General features: G+C 40.2%; 1 protein-coding gene and 1 pseudogene across 3 annotated transcripts; one reads left to right on the top strand and one right to left on the bottom strand.

Annotated features, from left to right (window-relative positions):
* The first annotated feature begins 998 nt into the window (after positions 1-998).
* On the top strand, positions 999-6,660 carry LOC118798046 (annotated as a pseudogene).
* A 5,084-nt stretch (positions 6,661-11,744) lies between these two features.
* LOC118798043 (zinc finger protein 883-like) lies at positions 11,745-22,170 on the bottom strand. Of its 3 annotated transcripts, none has more exons than XR_005005971.1 (4): positions 21,423-22,169; positions 19,084-19,513; positions 13,384-16,998; positions 11,745-11,823 (listed from the first exon to the last, which is right to left on the bottom strand). XR_005005971.1 is itself a non-coding variant. In XM_036557359.1 (3 exons), exons 1-3 carry the CDS (start codon positions 21,561-21,563, stop codon positions 15,497-15,499), a joined length of 2,073 nt encoding a protein of 690 aa, XP_036413252.1. In that variant the 5' UTR covers positions 21,564-22,169; the 3' UTR covers positions 13,378-15,496. The 3 variants fall into 3 exon arrangements, 1 of the variants encoding a protein (XP_036413252.1); XR_005005972.1 differs by lacking the exon at positions 11,745-11,823 and adding an exon at positions 17,106-17,767 and having other exon boundaries at positions 16,831-16,998; positions 21,423-22,170; XM_036557359.1 differs by lacking the exon at positions 11,745-11,823 and having other exon boundaries at positions 13,378-16,998.
* Positions 22,171-25,207: the final 3,037 nt, after the last annotated feature.

The raw sequence follows: 25,207 nt of genomic DNA, 5'->3' as shown, positions 1-25,207 counted from the left end.
CAGTGAAGTGCTTTAATTAGCTAATTTAAAAACTTAGTAGATAGCAGAAAAGATAAATTGGTATTGTGACATTTCTATTTTCTATTTATCATCATCATCATCATCATCTTTAACCGCTTAGTCCAGATAGGGTCATGGTAGCAGTTGGGAGAGCAGAGAATCCCAGCTCATTCCAAGGCACTCCAAGCCACTTGGGTCCTACAAAGACCCCAGGGTCTCGTCCCAGTAGGCCGTGTCTGGTAGACCCCCACCGGGAGGCATCCAGGGGGCATCCTATTTAGATGCCCAAACCACCTCAACTGGCTCCTCTTAATGCAGAGAAGTAGCGGCTCTACTCTGAGCTCCTCCCGGATGACCGAGCTCCCCACCCAGTCAAGTAAAGTGTAGCCTGCCACTCTGCGAAAAAAAGCTTATTTCTGCCGCTTGTATTTGCAATCTCATTCTTTCAGTCATTACCCACAGCTCATGACCGTAGGTGAGGGTCAGGATGTAGACTGACCAGTAAACAGAGAGTTTTGCTGTATGGTTCAGCTCCCTCTTCCCAACTACAGTCTGATACAGTGACCCCATTACTGCTGCTGCTTGTCCCAGCCTGTGGCTGATCTCATGATCCCTCTTCCCATCACTCGTGAACAACACCCCGAGATACTTAAACTCCTCCACCTGGGGCAGGTCCCTTCCCCTTACCTGGAGAGGGCATTCCATCCTTTTTCTGGCTAGGAATATGGATTCGGAGTTGGAGTTGCTGATCCGCATACCAACCGCTTCACACAGTTGCAAACCACTCCAGTGAGTGCTGGAGGCATCCATGCGATCCAGCCAAAAGCACAACATCATCCACAAATAGCAGAGATGCCTCCCTCCAGCCTTCACACATAATTCCCTCCTGACCTCGGCTACACCTCGACACCATGAATATCACAAACAGGAGTGGAGACAAGGCACAAGCTTGGCCGAGTCCAACACTAACACTGAACGAGCTTGACTTAATGCTGAGTACACGGACACAACTCTTTTCTATATCTTTTCTTTAAAAAGGGGCCAGTTTTGCTGTTAAGTTGTTTGGGGTGAGGACTGTCTAGACAGTTTGCAGGCTTCCATTTTGTTACCTACAGACTTGAATTTAGTATGTTTTTTTTTGATGTTTAATAAATTAAATACACTCAGTTTATTATTTGTTTACCCATTACATTGCTTTTCTTTGTGCCAAACAGATGAATCAATCCTGCAGAAAGTTCTGGAGACTCACAAAGCCAGCATGAAGAGGAAAACTGAATGTATTTTTGAGGGAAAGAAGGATGCAAAAAATAAAATGAATAAAAGAAGGTTTACACACAGCTCTTCATCACAGAAGGAGAACTTAAAGTCAATAATGAACATGAGATTCTAAAAATTATGAAAGACAAAGCTTTCAGGGTTCACAAATCTCAGGAGATAGCAATCAGCTGCAATCAGATTTTCAGTTTAGCACGGAAAAATGAGGACCACAATAAAACTGTGTTGACCAAAGGCATTGCTGGCATTGTAAAAACAGTATCCGTTCATAAGTTCATTCTTGATTGGGCAGAGGGAGAGGCCAACCAGCACATAGACTGCATGTTCCTGCTTCCATTCTGAGAGATTAACTTGATAAAAGATTCAGAGTTCAGTCTTCATGAATTGTTGCTGGAATTCCACCCTGAACTGGAAGAAGTAAAAGAAACCAAAACGTATGAAAATCTCAAGATTGCATTCATTTTTGACGGGCTTGATGAAAGTCGACTTCCATTGGATTTCAGCAGCAGGATGGTGACAAATATTCATAAGAAAGCATCTGTGGATTTGTTGTTAACTAACCTCATCAAAGGAAATTTGCTTCGAACCTCCTTGATCTGGATAACCTCCCGACCAGCAGCAGCCCACCAAATCCCTTCAGAGCATGTGAGCATGTTCACAGAAGTACGAGGGTTCACTGATAAGCAGAAGGTAGAGTACTTCACAAAGAGAATACCAGATGAAACTAAAGCCTCAAAAGTCATTTCCCACATTAAGGTCTCTCGAAGCCTCTACATCATGTGCCATATTCCGGTCTTCTGCTGGATCACGGCTACTGTGCTTCAGAAAATGCTGGCCCAAAATCCCGGAGAGGACATTCCCAGCACACTAACAGAAATGTACACCCACTTTCTGCTTATACAGATGAACATGAAGAACCAGAAACTTATGGGATCAAACAAAGGACTGATCCTGAAGTTAGCCAAGCTGGCATTTGAACAGCTGAAAAAGGAAAACATTATGTTTTACGAAAGTGCCCTGTGGGAGTGAGGTATTGACGTCACTGAAGACTCTGAATATACTGGAATGTGCGCTGAGATCTTCAAACAGGAGTCTGTACTTCACGAGAAAAAGGTTTACTGCTTTATACATTTGAGTCTTCAAGAGTTCCTTGCTGCTCTTCATGTGTTCTACTCTTACCTGAACAAGAGCATGAATGATTTGCAGTTTTTTTTTGATGATCAACCTCCTGCTAACATTCAGTTAGATCTCTTGCTGAAGAAGGCAATTGACAAAAGCATAGAGAGTGAGAAAGGGCATTTAGATCTTTTTCTGTGTTTTCTGCTGGGCATCTCACATGAGTCCAATCAGAAACTTCTGGCAGGCCTGTTGCCACACACAGAGAACACCAAAAAGAGCATCAGTAAAGTAACACAGCACATCCGGCAAATGCAGAACAATGGTCCAGATCTGTCACCTGAGAAATCCATCAATCACTTCTTCTGCTTGGTTGAACTAAAAGACAGCTCCCTATACAACCAGATCAAGAAACATCTGAGTGCAGAGGCATTTCCAGGCAAAAGTCTCTCCTTATCCAACTGCTCAGCTCTGGCATACATGCTCTTGATGTCTGAAGAAGTGCTGGATGAACTCAATCCAAAGAAATATAACACATCAAATGTAGCTTGCAGGAGACTGATCCCAGCTGTGAGATGCTGCAGAAAAGCTTTGTGAGTTTTAGCGTGCAATACCACTTCAGTTCAAAGTTCATATATGTGTACATGTTGGCGATGAAAAAAACAATTCCTTGTTTTCTAGCAGTAAACAGCCAATGGTGGCATACAGTCACGCAAACATTGGCATGGTGACAACATTGCTTTCCAACGAAAGCTTTAGCAGTGTTGATTGTTTATTTCAAATGTAAAAATATTCTGTAGTATTTCATATTTTATTGTGTAATACTGTGCTTCAATACGGAGATATGTGGGGTCCATGGCTCCCAAACAAGCAATCTGGTTTATTCCAATGCTGTCCTCAACAGCAAAAACTGAAAATTGAAGCCTTGATGAAACATCTTGTGGACTTCTGTCATACACTGACATTGACACACATTAATAATAATACATTTTTTACTTAAAGTATCATATTTTACATTTTAATCATCAATCATTAGTTGTGACTTTGCACACTGTCATTACAGGCTTGCTGGCTGTGAACTTACTGAGAGTTGCTGTGAATGTGTATCTGCAGCTCTGCAGTCAGAAAACTGCCCCCTGAGAGAGCTGGACCTCAGTGATAACTACAGACTTGAAAAGGCAGCAAAGCTGCTTTCCAATGGAATCAAGAGCTCATACTGTAACCTGGAGATACTGAGGTCACTGTTGTATTTATTAAATTAAACTCAATCAAGTCATATAGTTGAAATTTTCACTGACTGTAATTGCATTTTCAGGTTAGCCAGATGTAATTTTGCCTGTAACAGCTGTGCAGAACTGGTCTCTGCCATCAGCTCAATTTCATCCTGTCTGAAAGAACTGGACCTCAGAAACAATGACCTGCAAGATTCAGGAGTGAGTCAACCCCTTCTCGGACTAGGGAATTCATACTGTAAACTACAAATTCTAAGGCAAGTATTCATAAGTTTGTGTATCACTGGAGGAACATTTGGCTGGCCCATATATAATTAAAGCAAAATATCTGGAACCAGACAGATCAAATATCCATCTGGCTAGTTCCACAAGGCAGGACAGTGCTTTTAACACCTTTGCAAAGGTAAACAGGCTGGGTGGATGTGGAAAGTTGAAATTGTGAATTAACTTAACATTGTGAGTTAACGCAAACCTGCCAACCTTGGGAACATATGTAACATTAATAATGTTACCCTAACACTTAGTAATTTGCAAGCTAGCTTACTTGTTCACCAGGTGTTTTAGGTGGCAAAGTAATGTTAGCTATATTGTCCATGACCAAACTTGATGATATGGCAGTGAGTGGGGAAATGACCATGTGCTAAGTGAAGTGGTTGTTTTTTTAAGCATTAAAACGTGGTCACTTTGAGTCACATGCTAACAGATGCCAGTTTTGACTAGCATCACAGTGAGTAATGTGAGGAGAAGGAGGACCATCCTACCCACCCAGAAAGTCCAGTTAGGTTATTTTGGGCCCCCAGGCACAGATGGTAATGGCGTTGCCAGAGAATTAAGTCACAATATCCTGACTATCAGGCCAATGCTTAGACATTTCCACCACTCAGAAGCCCCAGCCATATTGTCATTTTAACTCATCTGTTGTCCTGTACAATGTTATATTATTGATTTAGTAAAAATCAATGTTAGCAGAACTGTGTTAGGAAAAACTACTTATCACATTGTGTCTTCATTTATGTTTTCATAATGTCCTTTCAGATTTCTAAAACGTCCCTTAGAGATTTCTATAACTGAGTTTTGCAGTGTTTCCAATCTAGGTTGGGCTGGTGTAACCTCACTGAGAAGAGCTGCGAGTTCCTCTCCTCATTTCTCAACACTAGTGCTGAGTCACATCTAAAACAGCTGGACCTGAGTGACAACGACTTGCAGAATGCAGGAATAAAACTGCTCTCTGCCGGATTGGAGGATCCAAAGTGTAGACTGGAGATACTGAGGTCAGTGATGAGTTTTGCTTAAACTTTACTCATTCAGTGCTAATTCAATTTTGCCTTTTCACTCTAAGCTCTCAAAAATTCTCAGGTTGGACAAATGTATTGACAAAAAATGTTTACAATTTTGATTGAAATAAACATGTCTCTATATAGGAATTGAGCCATTAGGAATAGCATGGTTTACTTTGAGTACATGACCTGAATAGCAGAACTTTTAGAAGTTGTGTTTCTACATTTGTATATTCTTCCATTTTCATTAACTGGACAACAGGGACACCATAAACTATGCATTAAAAATATCTATGTGTGGTTTTGAGATCCATTTGTGAGAAAAGGTAAAATGGCATTGAATCCTTTATACCATAACACCATATTTATTTGGAAAAGAGTCCTCATATTGTGTTTGCTCTGCTCTTTTTTCCTTCTCTCTGCATCTGTGCTGTTTAGAAAGATGAAATAAACTCAACCTAGTTACCTTTAAGAAGAATTTACTATATCATACAGTTTTAAAAGACAACATTTAAAAAACATAAAACTGCAAGTAAAGAATGATGACAAATTAGTCCTGTGTTCATTCATTCTTGTTTAGATAATTTTTTTTTTCTTGCAGATTATCTGGTTGTATGATCACAGAGGAAGGATGTTCTTTTCTAGCCTCAGCTCTGAATTCTAACCCCTCTCACCTGAGAGAGCTAGATCTGAGCTATAATCATCCTGGAGAGTCAGGAGAGAAGCTGCTTTTTGCTAGAGTGGAGGATCCACACTATAAACTTTTACTTAGGTTAGTGGTGTGTTTGAGTTAACTGTACATTAACCGGGTGTAGTATCTTTCCTTACTAAAAAGAGACAAAAAAAATCAGTCCATGCTTTTAATATGGTTTATCGTTCTTAATTTCAGAATGAAACCAAAAGATGAACACTTTATCAAAGCAGGGGTCAAAAAATGTAAGTTCTTCTGTGCTCCCTCTCACTTTCTCCCTCTCTCTGTCTATGTCTCAGTGTCAAATATTAGAGGGCAATAAACCCATTTCTCTCTTGCAGATGCCTGTAGGCTCACATTGGATCCAAACACAGCACACAAACAACTCTGTCTGTCTGAGGCCAACATGAAGGTGACACATGTGGACGAGAACCAAGATTATCCAGATCACCCAGAGAGGTTTGAAGTATTTCCACAAGTGCTGTGTGTGGAGGGTCTGTCCGATCGCTGTTATTGGGAGGTCGAGTTAAAAGATTCAAGCCCTGAAATAGGCGTAACCTACCATCAAATACTAAGGAAAGAAGATGACATTTCTTTCCATGAGGCTTCGGCTCAGCTTGGACTGAATGAAGTGTCTTGGAGTCTCGGCTACAGTCCAACTGGCTACCATGCCCGTCACAATTCACTGTACACAGACATACATGCATCTGTCTCACGGTCAGGCAGAATAGGAGTGTTTCTGGACTGGCCGGCTGGTATTCTGTCTTTCTACAGCGTCTCTCCTGATGCTCAAACACTGTCCCACCTACACACGTTCCAAACTACCTTTAAGAAGCCTCTGTATCCTGGCTTCTGTGTGGAATTCGGCTCATTGTAATTTTATGCCAGATAGATTAATTACAGTGATTACAAGGTGAGCCCTGTATTATTGTCTCTATTATTCTTTTTCTTTCCTTTTTCTGACAAAATGAACAGCTTTAAATGCTTAACATGCAGACTGTGTTCAAACATGGAGAAACTTTCAGCAAGACCTATTTCATTTTTTGTAACTTTTATACTTTCAAAATGTTTTAAAATGTTTTTTTAAATGTTTCAAAATGAAAAAAAAAATTCTCATTGATTTAGATGAGAGGATTTAAATTTCAACTGTCACAGCTGATGATTTTAAAACTACTTTACAATATGACAGTATTTATTGTTATCATGATAAATTATGTCACAAAATGTTTGATTGACAATATTGATTTTTCTAAGTATGGATGGATTTCGTCAGTACTCTACTGCATGTTTGATTATAAAGGAAAGCCTGTCTACGCCTGCTGTAATTAGATACAGTGCAACACAGTACATAAAACATTTGTAAAAATTGTATTCGAAGTTTTTGATAGTAACTTTAAATTTGTCACTATTGTCTTTGTTTCCAGATGTCAGACAATATAAATATTGTGAGTGTATCATGAAAACTTATTGAAGTATCGTATTTAGTATGATTTTTTTTGCCAGATCTCCCACCTTGGAGCTGATTAGGCTTGTTAAAAAGTGCTTATACTGCACTCTCCTCTCTCTTCAACCTGGAATACCATAATAACAGCACAGCAAAACTCTATCAATCATCTGGGATGTCACACCAACCACCTACCAGCACCCTAACAATCATCTGGGACATCATATCAACCACCTACCAACACCCTAGCAACCACCTGGGATACCATAGCAACTGCCTAGCAAGAACCTAGCATCCACCTAGCAACACCATAGCAAGAACCTAGGCAACATCCCTATCAATCACCTGGGATACCATATCAACCACCTACCAACACCCTAGCAACCACCTGGGATACCATAGTAACTGCTTTGCAAGAATCTAGCATCCACCTAGCAAGCATTAACTGCGCAATCACTCTACATTTTCCTCAGGAAATGCACTTTTCTAGTTTTCTTTTCTTCCATTTTTTCTCTCGGTCTCTCTCTCTCTCTCTCTCTCTCTCTCTCTCTCTCTTATTCTTATTTCTTTCATTCACTATTTTTGCAGAAACTTCTAGGGCCTTTGTTCTTGCATGTACTGTATTGCCATAAAAATCCAAATATAGTTATCTTCATATTTTCAAAAGACCACTGTGATCATACAAGCTGATGGATTTTAAGTGATCTGATACTTGTGCTTAAATATTTTTACTACATTTTGCACTGCTCATATTCACATGTGAAAAATAAACATTTACATACTGCTTTGGTGTTAGCTATTAAAAGTTAAAAGATAGTCCCATTTTCCATGATGTTTGACAGAGGGATAGTCAGTAGTGGATTCTGCCTTATTGTAGATACCTGCAGCATTATTGGGAGAATGTTTTCTTCTCAGGAAAATTACAGCAGTATAAGTGGGTTCCTGATTATCAATTTGCCCCGACACAGCATTATCTTGATCAGAAGGGATGATGCATGCTGCATTGCTAGTTGTAAGTCCAGTGAAGTCAGGATGATGTCTGGTGTCTATGATGTCCTTATAATATGCTGTCTGAGGTACCTGAGAGTGAGAAAAACATGTACAGCTCACCAGATTAAACAAGTAAGCCCACAAAATACCTAATTAATTGTACTGTATTATTAAACCGTTTTACTGTACATGAGCATTGTTTTGGAGGATTTATACTCAATTATTGTGATTGAATACTTGGTCTTTTATTCAATTACATTTCTAAGAGAATAAAACATACTTTTTACTCTTTGGAATACTTTTGGAATAAAAGAGTTTGATATAACATGTTAACAAGTTTAAAAATGTACTATTTATATTAACATGCATTGGATTTCCCATATACCCGCCTAACCACCTTTATTTGTCCCATATACCCGCCTAACCACCTTTATTTGTCACATATGGCCATATATATATATGCATGCCTGACCCTTTATTAAGATTAAGTGACCCTTATTGGTCCCTCAATGGGGAAATTTCACCTCCGCAATCTAACAAATCTGTGCTGTGAATCACCACATACACACTAGTGAAGACACACACTAGGGGGCAGTGAGCACACTTGCCCAGAGTGGTGGCAGCCCTATCTACAGCGCCCGGGGTGAAGTTGGGGGTTAGGTGCCTTGCTCAAGGGCACCTCAGTCACGTCCTGTTGGCTCAGGCTATCGAACCAGCGACCTTCTGGTCGCAAGGCTGGTTCCCAAACCTCCAGCCCACGACTGCCCCATGGTATGATACCTGTGCATACATAAACCATATATCACATTTCCAAATGAGTTCATTGCCTAGTTCTGTAATGCTTTGAAAAAAATCATTTACATATATCTGCTTACATGCGTTTGGCCCCACCCATTCACACTGAATTTATAAGGAGTGTTTCAGCACGGACTGCTTTTTGAATGCAGCACGATATGGAGTAGCCAATCAGAACCTAGCTCATTTACATATCGGTCTTAAAGGCTCAGTAACAAAAACAGTGTTTAATTCTAACGCATAAAGAGAGGTTGGAAATTGATCAAGTAACCATTAATTATGGGTGTGGATAGAAAAGGGAAATGCAGGACATGGGCACTTTAGGGCATCCAGATTCACACATGTCCACAGCTATGTTCATTAGTGTTTATTTGAGGACTAGTACTACCAATTAGTTGCTGTGTCACACACCAGGAGGTGGTCATAATGTTATGCCTAATCATACATACATACATACATCATCTAAACCGCTTATCCTTCTGGGTCACGGTGGGGTGCTGGAGCCTATCCCAGCTGTCATCGGGCAGATATGCCTGATCAGTGTATTCTTATTTTATTTTTTTCTCTGAAGTCCACTTGTAACATTTGTGTGGTTTTATGTATCAACAGTCATAATTCACGTTTACATGACCATTTTCCAACCTCTCTTTATCCCTTAGAGTTATCAGGCTGTTTTTGTTGCTGTGTTTTTAAGACTAAAGTATGTAAATGAGCTCTGTTCCGATTGGCTGTCCTGTATTGTGCCTTAGTCAAAAAGCAGTCTGGGCTGAAACACACTTTGTAATGTGAAATGAGTGGGCAGAGTTAAACTGCTGTAGGCACAAGAGTAGTGAATTCAAAATGGACATATGTGCATATTTTGAAACTTTAACAGTGTTTACATTCTACATCAAACTCAAGGTTTCAAAAAAGGGAGAAGAGGTAGAAGAATCTCAGAAGGGAATTTCAAAAAGTCATAAAACTTAAACCAACCACCAACTAACCAACCATTCTTAAAAAGAAATGTAAAACCCACTTATACAGTTTTCACTCAGATTCTGAGATTCACCAGTGTTTTGTTATTTGGGATTTGTTCTTAGGTAAGAACAGAATCTACACACACACACAAGAGCACAAAGGTGAGAACAGTTCTGCGCTTTAAGAACATGTCATGAATTTGATGTAGATTTTTGCTTAGGACCATTCCCAACAACACATTTAAGAACAAACTTAGGAAGATATTGGAGAATGAGGCCCCAGACATACTGGGTTGGTTGAGAAGAGAGATGGCTCTGAGGTCTGGTCCTCCTCTCTTGCACAGTGCTGCCCAGAGGAAAGAAAGGTGAGACATGAGAGAGTCCTTAGAGAATTCCTGGGGCCAGAAACTTGGTTGGTCAGATTTTGACCAGACATCCTGGCACATTGTGATTGCTTACATTCCTCTTGTAAGTTGAAAGAGTTAACTTTGTCTTAAGAATTCTGCTCAGTTTATGAATAAAAGTAGCTGAATCCACTACAAAAGTAGGAAAATTCAATTTTCCACGATATTCCACCTCTGGTAAGTAAAATAGTTGTAAACTGTTGTCCCTTAGTGGATGACCACACTAACTTCTGCACAGTAGTGACATTCTGCCTCTGTGGTTTTCAGCTAGTGTGAAAGCAAACATCCTGTCCTTCACACATAATGTGTGATATCTGCAGACCTAAAACGCAGTGACAACTATGAGGTACTGTACTTTTCTAATGTGAAAAACACTGAAACCCTAATACTGGCTTGTTTAAACAGTTGTAGGACTCTGGCTTCCGAGTGGCTCAGTGCTGAGTCTAAGTGTTGGCTCTATTATCAGGAGATTCAGTCCCTGGTGATGCTACAGCCATCCGTGGCGGGGAGCCCAAGAGAGCACAATTGGCCTCACTCTCTGGGTGGGTAGGATGGCCCCCCTTCTCCCCCATCACTCAATGCTTTAATAGTCACCGCAAGCGTCTGTTAGCTGACGTAACAGATCTAGTGGTTGACGGTTTCCTCCAAATGTGTTCAGCTGTCCAATGATGTTGCATTAACAGCAGTTTGAAAAGATGCAGTGGCTTCGCAGGTCTCAGAGGAAGCCTGTACTAGCCTTCACCCTCCTAGCGCTGGTAGTAGCATGTGATTGGGGGAGTCCAGACTAGTGAGTGGGATTGGAGACGACTAAATTGGGGGAAAAATCCAGAAAAAGTGGAATGACTGCAAAGTTTCCTTCATGTACCATCACAAGAGGCACTTATATAAAATAAGAGTAATAATGAATAACCAGAGTTGGGCACAATACTTAGAAAAAGTATTCAGTGATGGCTGAATACTGAATTCACTGTCCCTAAATGTATTCAGTAACATACTCGATTATAGCATGTAAAAAAGTTACGTATTAAGAATATTTTGAATCTTGACATGCCACATGGGAAAATCTCTGCTCTTGTAACTTTTACTTATTCACACTGTTCCTCACCATTAAACCAGAATATGTTACCAATTATCTTCAGGACAGTGTATTCAGTACATTCATTGTTTAATTTTAACTCCAGTATGCCCTGGTAGACAGCTAAAATAACAATGTTTGTTGACATATGAATATTTATGGACCTGACTGTAATTCATCAGTCCACTCAGGGTTTAGCAGAGCTCAGTAACAAATTAATAACTGATTACATTGATTAGATGACAGAAGAACCATTTTGGGTTCTCCCAAAGAACCATGTTTGGGATGTATGAGTGTGACAAACCTTTTGTTCGTGACCCGTTGTCACTCAAAACTGTCCTGATACAATATTTACCTGTTTTAACGTCCACCTTTACTTCAGCGTAGCTGAAGGACACCTGAACTCCTCACCTGTATGTTCCTCCATCCTCAGCATTCTCTTCTCTGATCAGCAGTTTCAGGGATCCTTCAATGGGGTCACCACACAGAGAAAATGCTCCCTCTGACATCCATTCATTTGGCCTGATGGAATTCCTCTTATGTGTGCATTTATTTAGGTTGGCTTGTTCTGGAAGAGAAGAGAACAGGAACCTCTCTTTTATGTGTGCTAGTCGAATTGTACACTCTTAAAAAAGATGGTTTATCAAGAGTTCTTTAGTAACAGACAATAGTAAAAGACAATGGTTCTATACAAAATCATGAACAGTCAAAGAACCTTTGCATCGTTAAAGGGCGCTGTAGCTGGTTCTATATAGAACGTTTTTGAAAAGGATTCTATATAGCACGAAAAAGTGTTCTGCTTTTGTAACAATATCAGGTCTGTAACAATAGATGAACCATTTTTGGTGCTATATAGAACCCTTTTCAATTAGGTTCTATACAGAACCATCTACAGCACATTCTCCATCAATCTGAAAACACCTTTCAAGATGCAAAGAACCCTTTAATAATGCAAATGGTTCTTTGAGTCTTCATTGTTCTATATAGAACCATTTTCTTTACTAAAGAACCCTTGAAGAAGCATATTTTTTAAGAGTGTGGGGTTACATAAGGGTGGTGAGAAAGAGAGATAAGTCAAAAGTTTGAGGACACTTGCCACGCAGCATGCAGCCAACCAGGAGCCAGCATGCAGGGGGGCACACGCCCCAGTTAAAAGAGGTAATGTTTATGTTGTTTATGCTGATGTCGGTTAGTGTGTAATATGTTAAATATATTATTCTGCGTTGGGAGTGTGTGTGTGTGAGAGGGGATGGTGTCACCAGTAGCGTGAAGTGTGTGGTTAGTGGTGACCTCCCCCACAGGTTAGCTATATGTTCTGTGCCTTCCTACCTGCTAAGTTTAATAAAAGGCAGTTCTCCGAGCAGAACCATGGCTTCACTTTGCTCTTCATTTGATCGCAGTCACAATATTCATCTACAGGCATGAAATTTATTTTGATTTGAAAGAAAACAATCACACACGTAAGAAAGTGAGAAAAACCATAAAAGAATCGAGCTGTAAGTTCATCTAAAACATATAAGTCAGTGCATCTAAAACCTTTATAGCATTTTTCATTTTAGTTTTTCTTCAAGGTTTTCACAGGATTACAGTGTAAACAGTAAAGAAATCTGAGTCTCTACAATCAACCATTTTACACAAAACCACTCTGAATCACTCTGTTTACATCTTAACCACCAATTTATGCAGAAATTTAGGGATTTCTGTAGAAATTTAACAGAATGAAGCCAAAATACATTGGAAAAATCACAGCACGCAATGGAATAACAAAGCAATTCAAATGAATTCTCAATAATTTCACTTTTCTTCATTTTAAGTCAGTCTCATACCATGAGACCAACACTCCATACCAGTATTTGATGGCATGTTCTGATTCCAGCTCTCTTAAATACACAATGAAGATGTATTGTGTTTTGTCATCATGCACAGAAAGCCTTCCATCATACATTAAACCTAAGCAGCCAGTAACATCATAGCAAACGGCTTGACCTGCAGTGTCGGGAAACAACTAGTACTTACACTCTGCCTGTATGTAGCTGCGATTTCAGCAGTTTTGCTACTTTATATTATGGGACAAAGCAGAATATCTGACCTGAAATCAAGTAAAGGACAAAAATGAATTGTCTCTTACTCTCTGATGACAGGAGTTCTTCCTCCTTTTGCTTAACACTCTCTAAAATGAGATCTGCTTTAGTTGTTCACAGCTTCTCAGGTGTGAATCAGGGATGTCCAATCTCACAAGCTCCTCCCATTATAGCCCAAATGGCAAGACTGCCATCTACTGAAGATCAGAGATTAAAGCAACACAGCAATTCACAACAAACTGAATTTAATTTCAATTCTAACTACAAGTAGAGTAGCAAAAAACATTCACAGTATTCCATAACAAGTGCTGATGAGATGTGGTCAAGACACCAAATAAACCAAACTAAGACAGAAAAAGCTTCCACTAGTGTTTTCATAACTTTCACCGCATGTGCAAAATAATTTTCTATCTTGAGTAAGGTCAAATTTGCTGATGGTCTTGCCTAATGTTTTGCATTCCAGCTCCATTCCTGGAGACCCCACCTGCATTGTTTTCATGTCTTCCCAGCTCTAATGTGTTTATTGCAGCTCAGGAAGCACAGTGCAGAGCGGGCAGACATCCCGGACCAGGGTCGGAGAACACTGGTCTAACCAGTGTATGAGGAACTGATGCTGTTATTCTCCTTTGGTTTGTGGTCCAACACTCACCACTCACTCAAACATTTGTAAAAAGTGGTGAAAGAAACAAATATTTAAAATTCTCCCATGTTTCACATGCCTTAATTTGACTGTATCAAAACTATAACTGCATTTCGTAGTGCCGTTTGAAACTTTGACACTTTTTTTTACATTCCAACTTAAAAAGACACAATCAGAAAACAGAGCAATAAACAAAGAACATGTAAAAAGTGAACTTTTCCAGTTTAAGTCCTCGACATTCAAAAAGAAGACCCTCTTACCCTGTAATAAAATCTAAGAACATTCAAACTTTGAACAGATTCAAAACTTCTTCACTTAAACATGCTGGTCCATGTACCACAATTAGGGCAGGGTATCGAAATTTCATACCTCCATGGTACAGGCTGAAGTATTCAATAATGCAAATTATCAGAAAATGTTCACATCATTGAGTATAAAATTCCAATACCTAAGACATCAGCCTTATCAGCATCTGTAATCGAAAAGCAGACTGCTGATTGGGTATCTATATAGTCCATTTGCTGTCAACATCAGCTTTTTAAAGTTTTAAGTCCATTTAGGTCCATCAGTATACCTGCTTCCAGCACCCCATTCATTTCTCATTTAGCCACACCCACAATTTGTTTGTAATAAAATATCTATCAAAAAAGTGCTGTTCAGGAATCTTATCAGAGTCAAGCTATCAGTATTGTATCGATATTGAAAAAGATACCCAGCCATAGCCACGATTTAACTGTCCACGCTGACCAAAATTAAAGCCAAAACATTTCTGTCCTACCCATCAGTGGTCATCTCCAGAAGCAAGAAAAATGTTACCCAACACAAGAAAGGTTGGACTGAAGCCTGAACGGATGTCTTAGTCCAAAATCTGCTTACAAAAATAAATTCCTATGTTAAAATATCTTAAAACATATCTGAAATAAAAGCTTGATGTAGTGCAAAAAACATTTTCAAAACGTACCGTTCACTCTCTGTCCCAAACAGTCCATATATAAACAAAACCCATATAAAATCTTCTGTGAGGTCACAAAATACCTCATTTACATACATCCACCTACAGCAGTTAAGCCCTTATAGATGGAAAAGTTGGGAAAATGGTCACCGTGGCTCTTCTTGATACATAAAACTGTACAAACATCATAAATTGAAAATAAAATGCAGGAAGCATGCAGGACATGGGCCCTGTGTAAACAAAAGAAGTCATCAAAGCATCATCACCCCCACAATGTCCACAAACCTGAGCTGATTCAGCTATACTTCAATTATGCCTTTCATCCCATTCTAGAACTACAAAAACATTCATTTTGAAGAATGAACATTAGCTAACAATAGCTTTTCACTAGCTAGAGGAAATCGAGATGGGTTTTAGAGGGGGCGCACCCTTGCTAGCGACAGATTTTACTGCATTCCAGCACCAAACCTTTAACAAACTGTCCCCAGACATGTACCCTCGTCACGTCTGGGCCTGCAAGACTAAAATTACAGAAAAACAGTGTCACTCTTTCACAGACAGTGCATTGTTACATCCTTGGCGTATGTACTTTCTGATGGCTCCGAAGGTGCGACAGCTGTGTAAAAGTCTTGCCACACTCAGTGCAATGGTAAGGTTTTTCTCCTGTATGTATTCTCTGATGGATTTTGAGGCTGTATGAGTGAGCGAAGGTCTTCTCACACTGAGAGCACTGGTAAGGCTTTTCATTTGTGTGTGTCCGCTGATGGAGTCTAAGATTAGAATACCTCGGGAATTGTTTTCCGCAAGTAGAGCACTCATAAGGCTTCTCTCCAGTGTGGACGCTCTGATGCCTTGCTAGTATAGATGAATTTGAAAACTTCACCCCGCAGACAGAGCACTGGTACGGCTTTTCTCCGGTGTGTACCCTCTGATGGGCTCTAAGGGCTGAAGACTGAGCAAACGTCTTGTCACACTGGGAGCAGTGAAAGGGCTTTTCTTTCGTATGGACCCTTTGGTGCTTTTCAAGCAACGAAGGGTACGCAAACTTTTTTCCACAAGTGGAGCACTGGTGTTGCTTTTCTCCAGTGTGAACAATTCGATGCCCTATTAACGATGCTGAGCTGGAGAACTGCTTTCCACAGGTCAAGCACTGGTAAGGTTTTTCTCCAGTGTGTGTTCTCTTGTGTATTTTCAGTATTGATGAGTGTGCAAACCTTTTTCCACACATGGTGCACTCGTAAGGCTTCTCTCCGGTATGTTTTCGCTGGTGGTTTTTAAGGTACACCGAGCGTGTGAACGCTTTATCACACTGGGAGCACTGGTAAGGCCTCTCTGAAGCATGTAACTTCTGATGGGTCGTAAGACTTCCTGATTGACTAAAAGTCTTACCGCACTGAGAGCACTGGTACGGTTTCTCTCCAGTATGAGTCCTCTGGTGGACTTTGAGTTTTGCTGAATTAGTGAAGGACTTGCTACACTGAGAGCACTGGTGAGGCCGTTGCTTTGCATGTAATGCCTGATGGCTTCTAAGGCTTGATGAGCACGAGAACTGTTTCTCACAAATGGGACACTGGTAGGGCTTCTGTCCAGTATGTACTCTCTGATGGACTTTAAATGAAGAGGAATTTGGAAAAGCCTTATCACACTCGGAGCACTGGTAAGGTTTTATTCCAGCATGAGCTCTCAAATGAGTCGTGAGGTGCCCCGAGTCGCGGAAGGCCTTATCACACTGAGTGCACTGGTAAGGCTTCTCTCCGGTATGTATCCTCTGATGGATTGTCAGGTATCCCGACTGAATGAAAGTCTTACCACAGTAAGAGCACTTGAAAGGCCTCTCGCCTGTGTGCACTCTCATGTGTATTTTAAGGCTTGATAAAGTAGATAAAGTCTTTCCACACTGTGAGCAGGAGTAAGGTCTTCTTCGTCTGTTGCGTCTTGCAAGTTTGCTTAAGCATCTGGATGTCCAGGGAGGCTTCTGATGCATTGGTTTTCGCCTAATCTTTTTCTTCCGAATCATTTCTCCAGATTGCTGACTGCTCCCACTGCAGGATGACAACTGGCGCTGCTCACCTGTTTATGTAAATAAGCAATATTGTTAAAATATTACTTTAAGTGTTTAAGAAAATGTTTTTCCATTAAATAAATCACTAGCCATGTGTACCAGCTGCCCAACCAACCTTTTCTCATGGCTGTCATCGGTGCCTGAGGTCCTTTTATTATTACCACCAATCCTCATTGAAGAGTATAAATTTTAGATTTTCATAAATTTTACGAAATACTACATGCTGTATGTGGCTAAAATAATCAGTACCTTGACATATTTGTCTGAAATAGAAGTAATGCTATTTTAGTCCTGAGGTCTATATTTGGTTCAATTTCTTCGAATTGTATAGTACACTCTTTAAAAAGATGGTTCTTCAAGGGCTCCTTAGTAAAGTAAATGGTTCTATACAGAACCATGAATATTCAAAGAACCCTCTGCATTATTAAACAGTTCTTTGCATCATGAAAGCGTTCTTCAGATTGATGGAAAATGTGCATGAATGTGCTATAGACGGTTCTCTATAGAATCTGTTTATAAAGGGTTATATCTAGTATCCAAAAGGGTTCATTTGTTGTTACAAGTTAGAGATTGAGAACAGTGGCCATGAGAGGCATGAAGATGGCGCACAACTCTAGAACTTCCACCCATTGTCAGTGCCTGTGGGTCAGGCAGCTCGTTTACATACAGCCAAATAATCCGTTAATAATCCGACTAATAGCTGAGTTGGAATAGAATATGTCCATGTGTATACTTGTCCAACTGAGGCTTCTATCTGATTGAACTGGGTGGGTAATCCTGTAAATAAAAACAGAAGAATAATAGTCTTGTAAACACCTGTATCTGATTACATTCCCAATCCGAAAGTTTAAGTATGTTCTGTGCATGTGTGCCTGCATCATAATGGAAGTTTATAAAGTTCAACACAGAAACTGATCTGCAGAGAAGACGAAGTTTATGCATCAAACTTTAAAATGCTTAAACATAGTTAGCAGAATAGACAGAGGCCTAAGAATGTTGCAGGATGTGACGTCTTCCTCTCGCCACTTCTTTAGTATGTAAACGTGAAGTACGTTTTCCTGAATTTGCCATCATTTTAAAGCAATTTAAAACACGAGCATACCAGCTGAAAACTAACAATCCAAATGTTTAGAAAAGCCTTTTTTGTCCTCTCAACAAAAATCAAACCACTTTGGTAGCTACAACATTTTATGTCCATTTTACCATTTTGGCTGTAAATATGTCTCAGCATGTGCTGATATACTTGAACAGGATAAAAAATATAAATGAAAACACAGACTTACTTTGCTCTGCTTTAAGCTTTAGCTCAGCTATAGCTGCTTTTCTCGCATCTCCGGCAGGAAAAGTAGAACAGTGTCTTGTAAAACGTCTCTCAACGTTTGATTTTTAGGAGACGCTAAAGTCTCTTCGAAGTCGCTTCTCATTCACCAGCTTCTTTTCCGGTTCCACCTTAAATGGTACCTGAGCCGCCAGAATGTAACTGCTGCACCATTTAAGGTGGAACGGGACAATTCGAGCAAGAAGCTGGTGAACGAGAAGCGCAACTTCAGCCTCACGACTTTAAAGTGTTTGACAGTTTCTTGTTACAGATTAAACGTATCAGGAAACCAGCTGGAATGATTATAAATGCAAGTAAATCCATTCGTCTCCAAATTATCGATGTTTGTGTAAATCTTTCTGTTTGCCGTTAGATTAGCCCCAGCGTTTATAAACATTTATTGTTAAACTGTGTTGAACGATCAGCAGAGCTTTATTTTACTGAAAAGGAGGATTATTTTAGTTTTACCTACAAATCTAATTCTGCTGCGGAGCTGCAACAGGACAGTAAAAGAGCCGCATGCTGCCGACCCCAATCTACACTAATTGGTACTCTGCATGTGCGTAACTTTGTATCTGATTACTTGTAGTGTGCATGTAAACATTAGATTGTTGAGCAAAGTGTGACATAAACACCTCAGTCTTTATTTAAAGTCGGAGTGAATTCAATCGGATTGGCGAAAATCTTTGCACAGCCTGTGTTATAAGTGGCAAAATAAAATAAAAGCAGCAGTACAAAAATCAAGATCTTTGGAATTCAAACACAGTGCAGGTACCTGAGGTCAGCGTGTCTTCATCATGACTGTCCAGGCTGACCATCTTCCCACAGTCCACCAGCTTCACTGAACACATCTGTAACAGCGTCTGCTGGTCTCCACCGCTGAACACAGTGTAGGACATCTGCACAGGGTTTGGCTCATGTTTACACTGTGGAGGTCCTTCCTCCAGCTCCTGAAGTGCTCGCTGGTTTTCATCTTCACCCACAGCTTCCTGGGTCTCTGCGGTGGTCTGTCCATTTGCACGAACGGGAGTCACGTTGAGCGCATCCTCCAGATCCTGCGGGGTGGACTGGTCTTCACCACGGTGTCCAGTACTGGCTATTTCTTTTGAAAACTGTTCATTTTTAAGATCAGCTAAAAAGCTGGCCACGTCCAGCGTTTGTTGCCCTACATCATTGACTTCACGCTTCAGATCCTCATATTCAAGCTATAACAGACAAAAACACAAAGCATTAATGTCATAAATTTCACAGATGTACTGGAAGCAAATAGGAAATCAATGTAACTGATGGGTATTTATTTCTAACACTACAAGCAAAGAAAGGTACATTTAGCATCCACAACTGTACACACAAAAACATGGCTCTTCAGGGGTTCATTAGTAAAGAAAAGGGTTCTATACAGAACCATGAACAGTCAAAGAACCCTTTGCATGATTAAAGGGTACTTTGCATCGTGAAAGTGTTCTTCAGACTGATGGAGAATGTGCTGATGATGGGTCTATATAGAACCTTTTTGAAAAGGGGTCTATAAAGCACCAAAAATGGTTCCTCTATTGTGTAAAGCTTGATATCATAACAATTGAAGACCTGCAGAAGAAGAATAACAAAAAACTGTTCTTCAGTAAAGGCAGTAAAGATGTTTGTATGCTTAAAGGCTTCTTAGCCTGGTGAAACTGTTCTTCAGATTGTTGGAGGTTGTGTTGTAATGCCTCTATAGAACCATTTTCAAAAAGGTTCTATATGGTACCAGGGTTCTTGTACTGTTGCAAGCTTGATATCAAACAATCGAAGAAACCTCTTTGGTGCTATATAGAACCCTTTTCAAAAAGCACATTCTTAAGAACCCTTTCATGATGCAAAGAACCTTTAAGCATGCAAAGGTTCTATACAGAACCATTAAAGGTTTCTGTGGGTTCCTGCTGGTGTCCAATAGTCACTAATTGTATTCTGTGTTTTAGAACTCTTTTCAAAAAGCACATTCCTAAGAACCCTTTCATGATGCAAAGAACCTTTAAGCAGGCAAAGGTTCTATATAGGACCATTAAAGGTTTCTGTGGGTTCCTGATGGTGTCCAATAGTCACTAATGGTATTCTGTGTTTTCCTGATGGGATAATATCACAGTGTAAAGGACTCTAATGGTTTAACTGGTGTTCTGATGCATTTGATGGTTTCCTAATGCGATCTAAAGGTGTCCTATAGGTAGTGGTCTCTAATGGTAACCATTTAGCCAATTCCCATTAGAAAGCACAAACTAGTTTTATTCCTAATGGTTATAATGGTCTTTTTCAGTAGTCCAACAGGAAGTTAGTGGTCTTTAATGGTAAACATCAAGCCAGTTCCCATTAGAAAGCAAAACCATCAGATTGTAATCCTAATGGTTCTATTGGTCTGTGATCTACACTCTGATATCAGCCCATCAGGAAAACACAAACCACTAATAGTGACTACTGGACACCATCAGGAACCAGCAGACACTTCTAATGGCTTCAAGGTTATACATGTACTTCCTGTTTGCGGTTGAAGTGAACTGAATGAGCTGCGTCCCAAACCACAAACTACTACACATCCCGCACTCTGTACTGGTGGTCTAGAGTTCTGACGCGCTATATTTATAAAATACAGTGCGGTTTAGGACGCAGCCGCGGTCTCGTGTGACTTTAATGAGAGTATTGCGTCGCTGTATTTAGCGGTTTGGCTATTTTGGTCCACAGGAGGTCATTATTCGTGTCGTGTTCACAAAAATCACACCTTACATTTTAAAAACACCTCAAAACCTGGAAAAATGCGCTTTTGAGGAAAATGCTGGACTGTTCGGTTAATGGAACGAAGCTGAACTCAGCTCCTTGTTCTAATTGTCCCGTTCCACCTTAAATGGTCCAGCAGTTACATTCTGTCGCCCCAGGCTCCACTATTTAAGGTAGAACGGGACAGTTCGAACAAGAAGCTGGCGAATAACTACTGCCACTTAAGGTGGAACGGGACGATTCGAACAACAAGCTGGCGAATAATTACTGCACCACTTAAGGTGGAACGGGGCAATTCGAACCATAAGCTGGCGAATAACTTCTGCACCGCTTAAGGTGGAACGGGACAGTTGGGAAAGTGGAGCTGACCTCGCCCTGCTCCTTCTGCTTCAACTTCGCCTCTAACGTCGCCACCAGCGTCCTCAGCTGCGCCAGTTCAGTCCGGAGACCCTCCAGGCAGGAGATGTCCACCATGGAGAGGTCAGTGCTCACCGCCTTGGTGCAGGACATGCCTGAAGCTGCGTCTGGCGGCTGGTTTGAGCTCTTTAAAGGCTGAAGGTGGACATTCAGGACCTGCAGGTCAAAAACACCAACCCAAACCCTCTGAAACTGAAACTGGACACTAACAGGCCGAGTGAACTCCCACAGCTGCCCCACATACGCGCGAGGAGGCTGGACAAACCGGTCGACCTGTTTCTTCAGGGCTAAGTTTAATGTTCTACGGAAGAGCAGAGGGGACAATTCAGCGGAGCCGCACAGGTGCTGTTAGAGCTTATAAAGCACTGTCTGGATTTACTGTGATTTACCAGTATTATGGGAATCTGTCAGGCTTGTTTCACTACTGACTACACACTTAAAAAGATGGTTCTTCAAGTTCTATTTAGAACCCTGAGTTCTGTATGTTACTATATAACACTAAAGGGGGTTCTTCTATTGTTACAATGTCAAGCTTGTAGCAATAGCAGAACCTTTTGTTGCTACATAGAACCATATTTTGAAAGGTTCTATACATTCTGGATCAATCTTGAAGAACAATTTCACAATGCACAGAACAATTTAAGCACGAGATGGTTCTGCATGGAACTCATGGTTTGTCAAGGCCTCTTTAGTAAAGGCAATGGAACAATTTGCCTGCTTAAAAGGTTCTTTGCATGGTGAAGTCGTTCTCCAGATTGATGGAGAACGTGTTGTACATCGTTCATAATGGAACCTTTTTGAAAATGGTTCCATGTGGCACCAAAAAGTGTTCTTGTATTGTTACGACAGAACCCTTTGGTGCTACGTAGAGCCATTTTCACCATGCAAAGAACCATTTAAGCACGCAGAGCTCATGGTTCTGATTAGAAACTAAAGATCCCTTGAAGAACCATCTTTTAAGAGTGCGCTGCATTGGAATAAACTCTTAAAGATGGTTCTTCAAGGGAAGGGTTCTTTAGTAAACAAGATGGTTCTATATAGAACCTTGAACACTTTGCATGATCAAAGTGTTCTTTGCATGGTGAAAATGTTCTTGAGATTGATGGAGAATGTGTTGTATATGGAAGCTTTTTTGAAAATGGTTCTACATAGCACCAAAAAGGGTTCTTCTACTGTATCAATTATATTGTATTTAATAATGAAATATTTCATATTTTTTTATTTTAACTTTGCAGTAAAATGCAAAAAAAATCATGTGTGATTATTACTGGAATTTTCTAGTGAAATATATTAAAATGCAGTGATTTTTGAAACGCTTAGCTCAGCCCACAGTACAGGAAGTGGCGTCAGTGCTTAACGAGACCTGTCAGAAGCCGAACGCGTCACACGTACTTTGATTGACATGGAGCGCAGCCAATTAGATTCGTGACGTTGACCGCGTCATGGAGTGACAACCAAACGCGGACTGTTTTAGTGAACTCAGAGATGAGGAGCGCTATTTGAATCGGTTCACCTCTCGCAGTAAGAGAGCGATGAAAAGCTGAAACCTGTGTTCTAGTTTTGGCGGTTTTGTGTGAATAGTCTGTTTTATAACACCGTAATAGAGTCTCTGATGCTACTGTAATGACTGTCACTGCGCACTTCACGCTGTAAACACTGCTGATTTTCCTGGTTATGTTTATACTCACTGTGTCGTAACTAGTGCAACACCTGCTCTCATATAGACACAACAGATCTGTCTTATATGACATGTAAATATACAATAGATATACTTATATATACTTAAATATACTTACCTCCTCTCTCATAGGTTCATTTATCTCTGTTTCTATTTCTGCCTAATAAATGTAAGTTTATGTGCAATTGTCTTCTTACAGTATCTATCTATCTATCTATCTATCTATCTATCTATCTATCTCTGTCTATCTATGTTTGTCTGTTTGTCTATCTGTCTATCTATCTGTCTGTCTATCTATCTTATTTTCTTTTTTTATGGTGTTTCTCTCTGTTCAGTTTTCATTTGTTTGTTTTTTCCTCTTTCTCTCCCTTTGCTGTATTTTATTTACGGTTATATGACACTTTTAACAGAGCAGTCTGTGTATCTGTCTGTCTACCCCTCTGTCTGTCTATCTATCTATCTTGGTCTGTTTATCTATCTATCTATCTATCTATCTATCTGTCTATCTCTGTCTATCTCTGTCTATCTATGTTTGTCTGTTTGTCTATCTGTGTCTATCTCTCTATCTCTTTATCTGTGTGTCTATCTATCTATCTTATTACCTGTCTTTATGATATTTCTCTCTGTTGGTTTGTATTATCGTTTATGTTCACAGTTTTCATTTGTTTATTTGTTTGTTTGTTTGTTTTTCCTCTTTCTCTCCATTTGCTGTATTGTATTTAGAGTTATATAAAACTTTTAACTGAGCAGCATTAAAGTACATGGACACATGAAAACTGCATAAACCTCGCCAGTTCTCCAGATGTGGACCCAAATGGCTGTTGACGAGGGCTTGAGAGCATTTATTCAGTCCAGTCCGTTCAGGAAGAGAGAAGTAGGGAAGGATGGCGCTTCATTTCATCAGTCTGGACCACCAATCAGCCAGATCTACTGTCTGTTTGTGTGGAAGACCCACACAAAAACCTGCCGAAAAAAGACCATTAGAACCATTAGGATTAAAGCCAGTGTGCAAAACACCCCCTGGTATTTAGGGGATCCCATGTTGGCTGGCTAATCCAGCGTTAGCTGGCTGCTAACTCACTCACCATAGTGGTCCTGATGTTTGTTTTATCGGTTGTTCTTCTGTAAAGTCTCTGTTCTAGTGTGGTTCTGCGCTCTTCCTCACATTAACTGAGATCTTCCTCGTTTCCTCTTCTGTCTTCAGTGTGAGAAATGAGGAACAGTCACTGGACGAGTTTTCAGATTTCCAGATCTGCTGCAGCTCATTGTAAAGTTTTATAGAGTTATCTTGGGCACAGTTACAGTTATTAGACTATGAAGGACCAACTGGGTGAACTAGTCTGCTACAGCGCCACCCTGAGGCAGAGCAGTGACGCAGCCCTTGTTAGTTAAGAACACCAAAGACAGAAGCTGATTGTGGGTGAAGCAGGTAAACATTGAGCCTCACTGAATCTGGATTTTAGTGTTTATTTATCCCTAATGAACAGCATAACAACATAATAAATTTATTTACAGGGACCCCCAGAATTCTGATTTTAAGACATTCAGGGGGTCTTAGAGGTTAATTAGGAGGTCGCGGACCCCCCAGGATGCCTTGTATTTTGCACCTTGGCATCGACCCACAGAAATATACCCTCTAATTGTCTGTAATGTAGTGCATAGTTGCAGGTTTCAAGCTTATTTTTGCTAATGATACAACATAAGCCATCCCTACTGAAAACAGACCATTATAACCATTAGGATCAAAACCGGTTTGTGCTTTCTAATGGGAATTGGCTTAATGGTTACCATTAGAGACCACTTCCTGTAGAACACATTTAGATCCCATTAGGAAAGCATCTGGACTCAGGCTCACAACACACGTTAAACTATAGTCCTTTACACTGTGATATCAGCCCATCAGGAAAACGCTAAAACTATTATAGACTGTTGGACACCATCAGGAGCCATCAGAAACTTTTAATGGTCTTTTTTTTTTGTCAGCTGGGATTACAGAGGCCTCACTGTAATCTGATTTAACGCACTGATTGTTTCTTCGGTGTTTTATTAAACAAAAGAA

Source organism: Colossoma macropomum, unplaced genomic scaffold, assembly GCF_904425465.1.
Source record: "Colossoma macropomum unplaced genomic scaffold, Colossoma_macropomum, whole genome shotgun sequence".
Taxonomy (NCBI): domain Eukaryota; kingdom Metazoa; phylum Chordata; class Actinopteri; order Characiformes; family Serrasalmidae; genus Colossoma; species Colossoma macropomum.
This window is presented reverse-complemented; position numbering and strand designations above follow the sequence as displayed.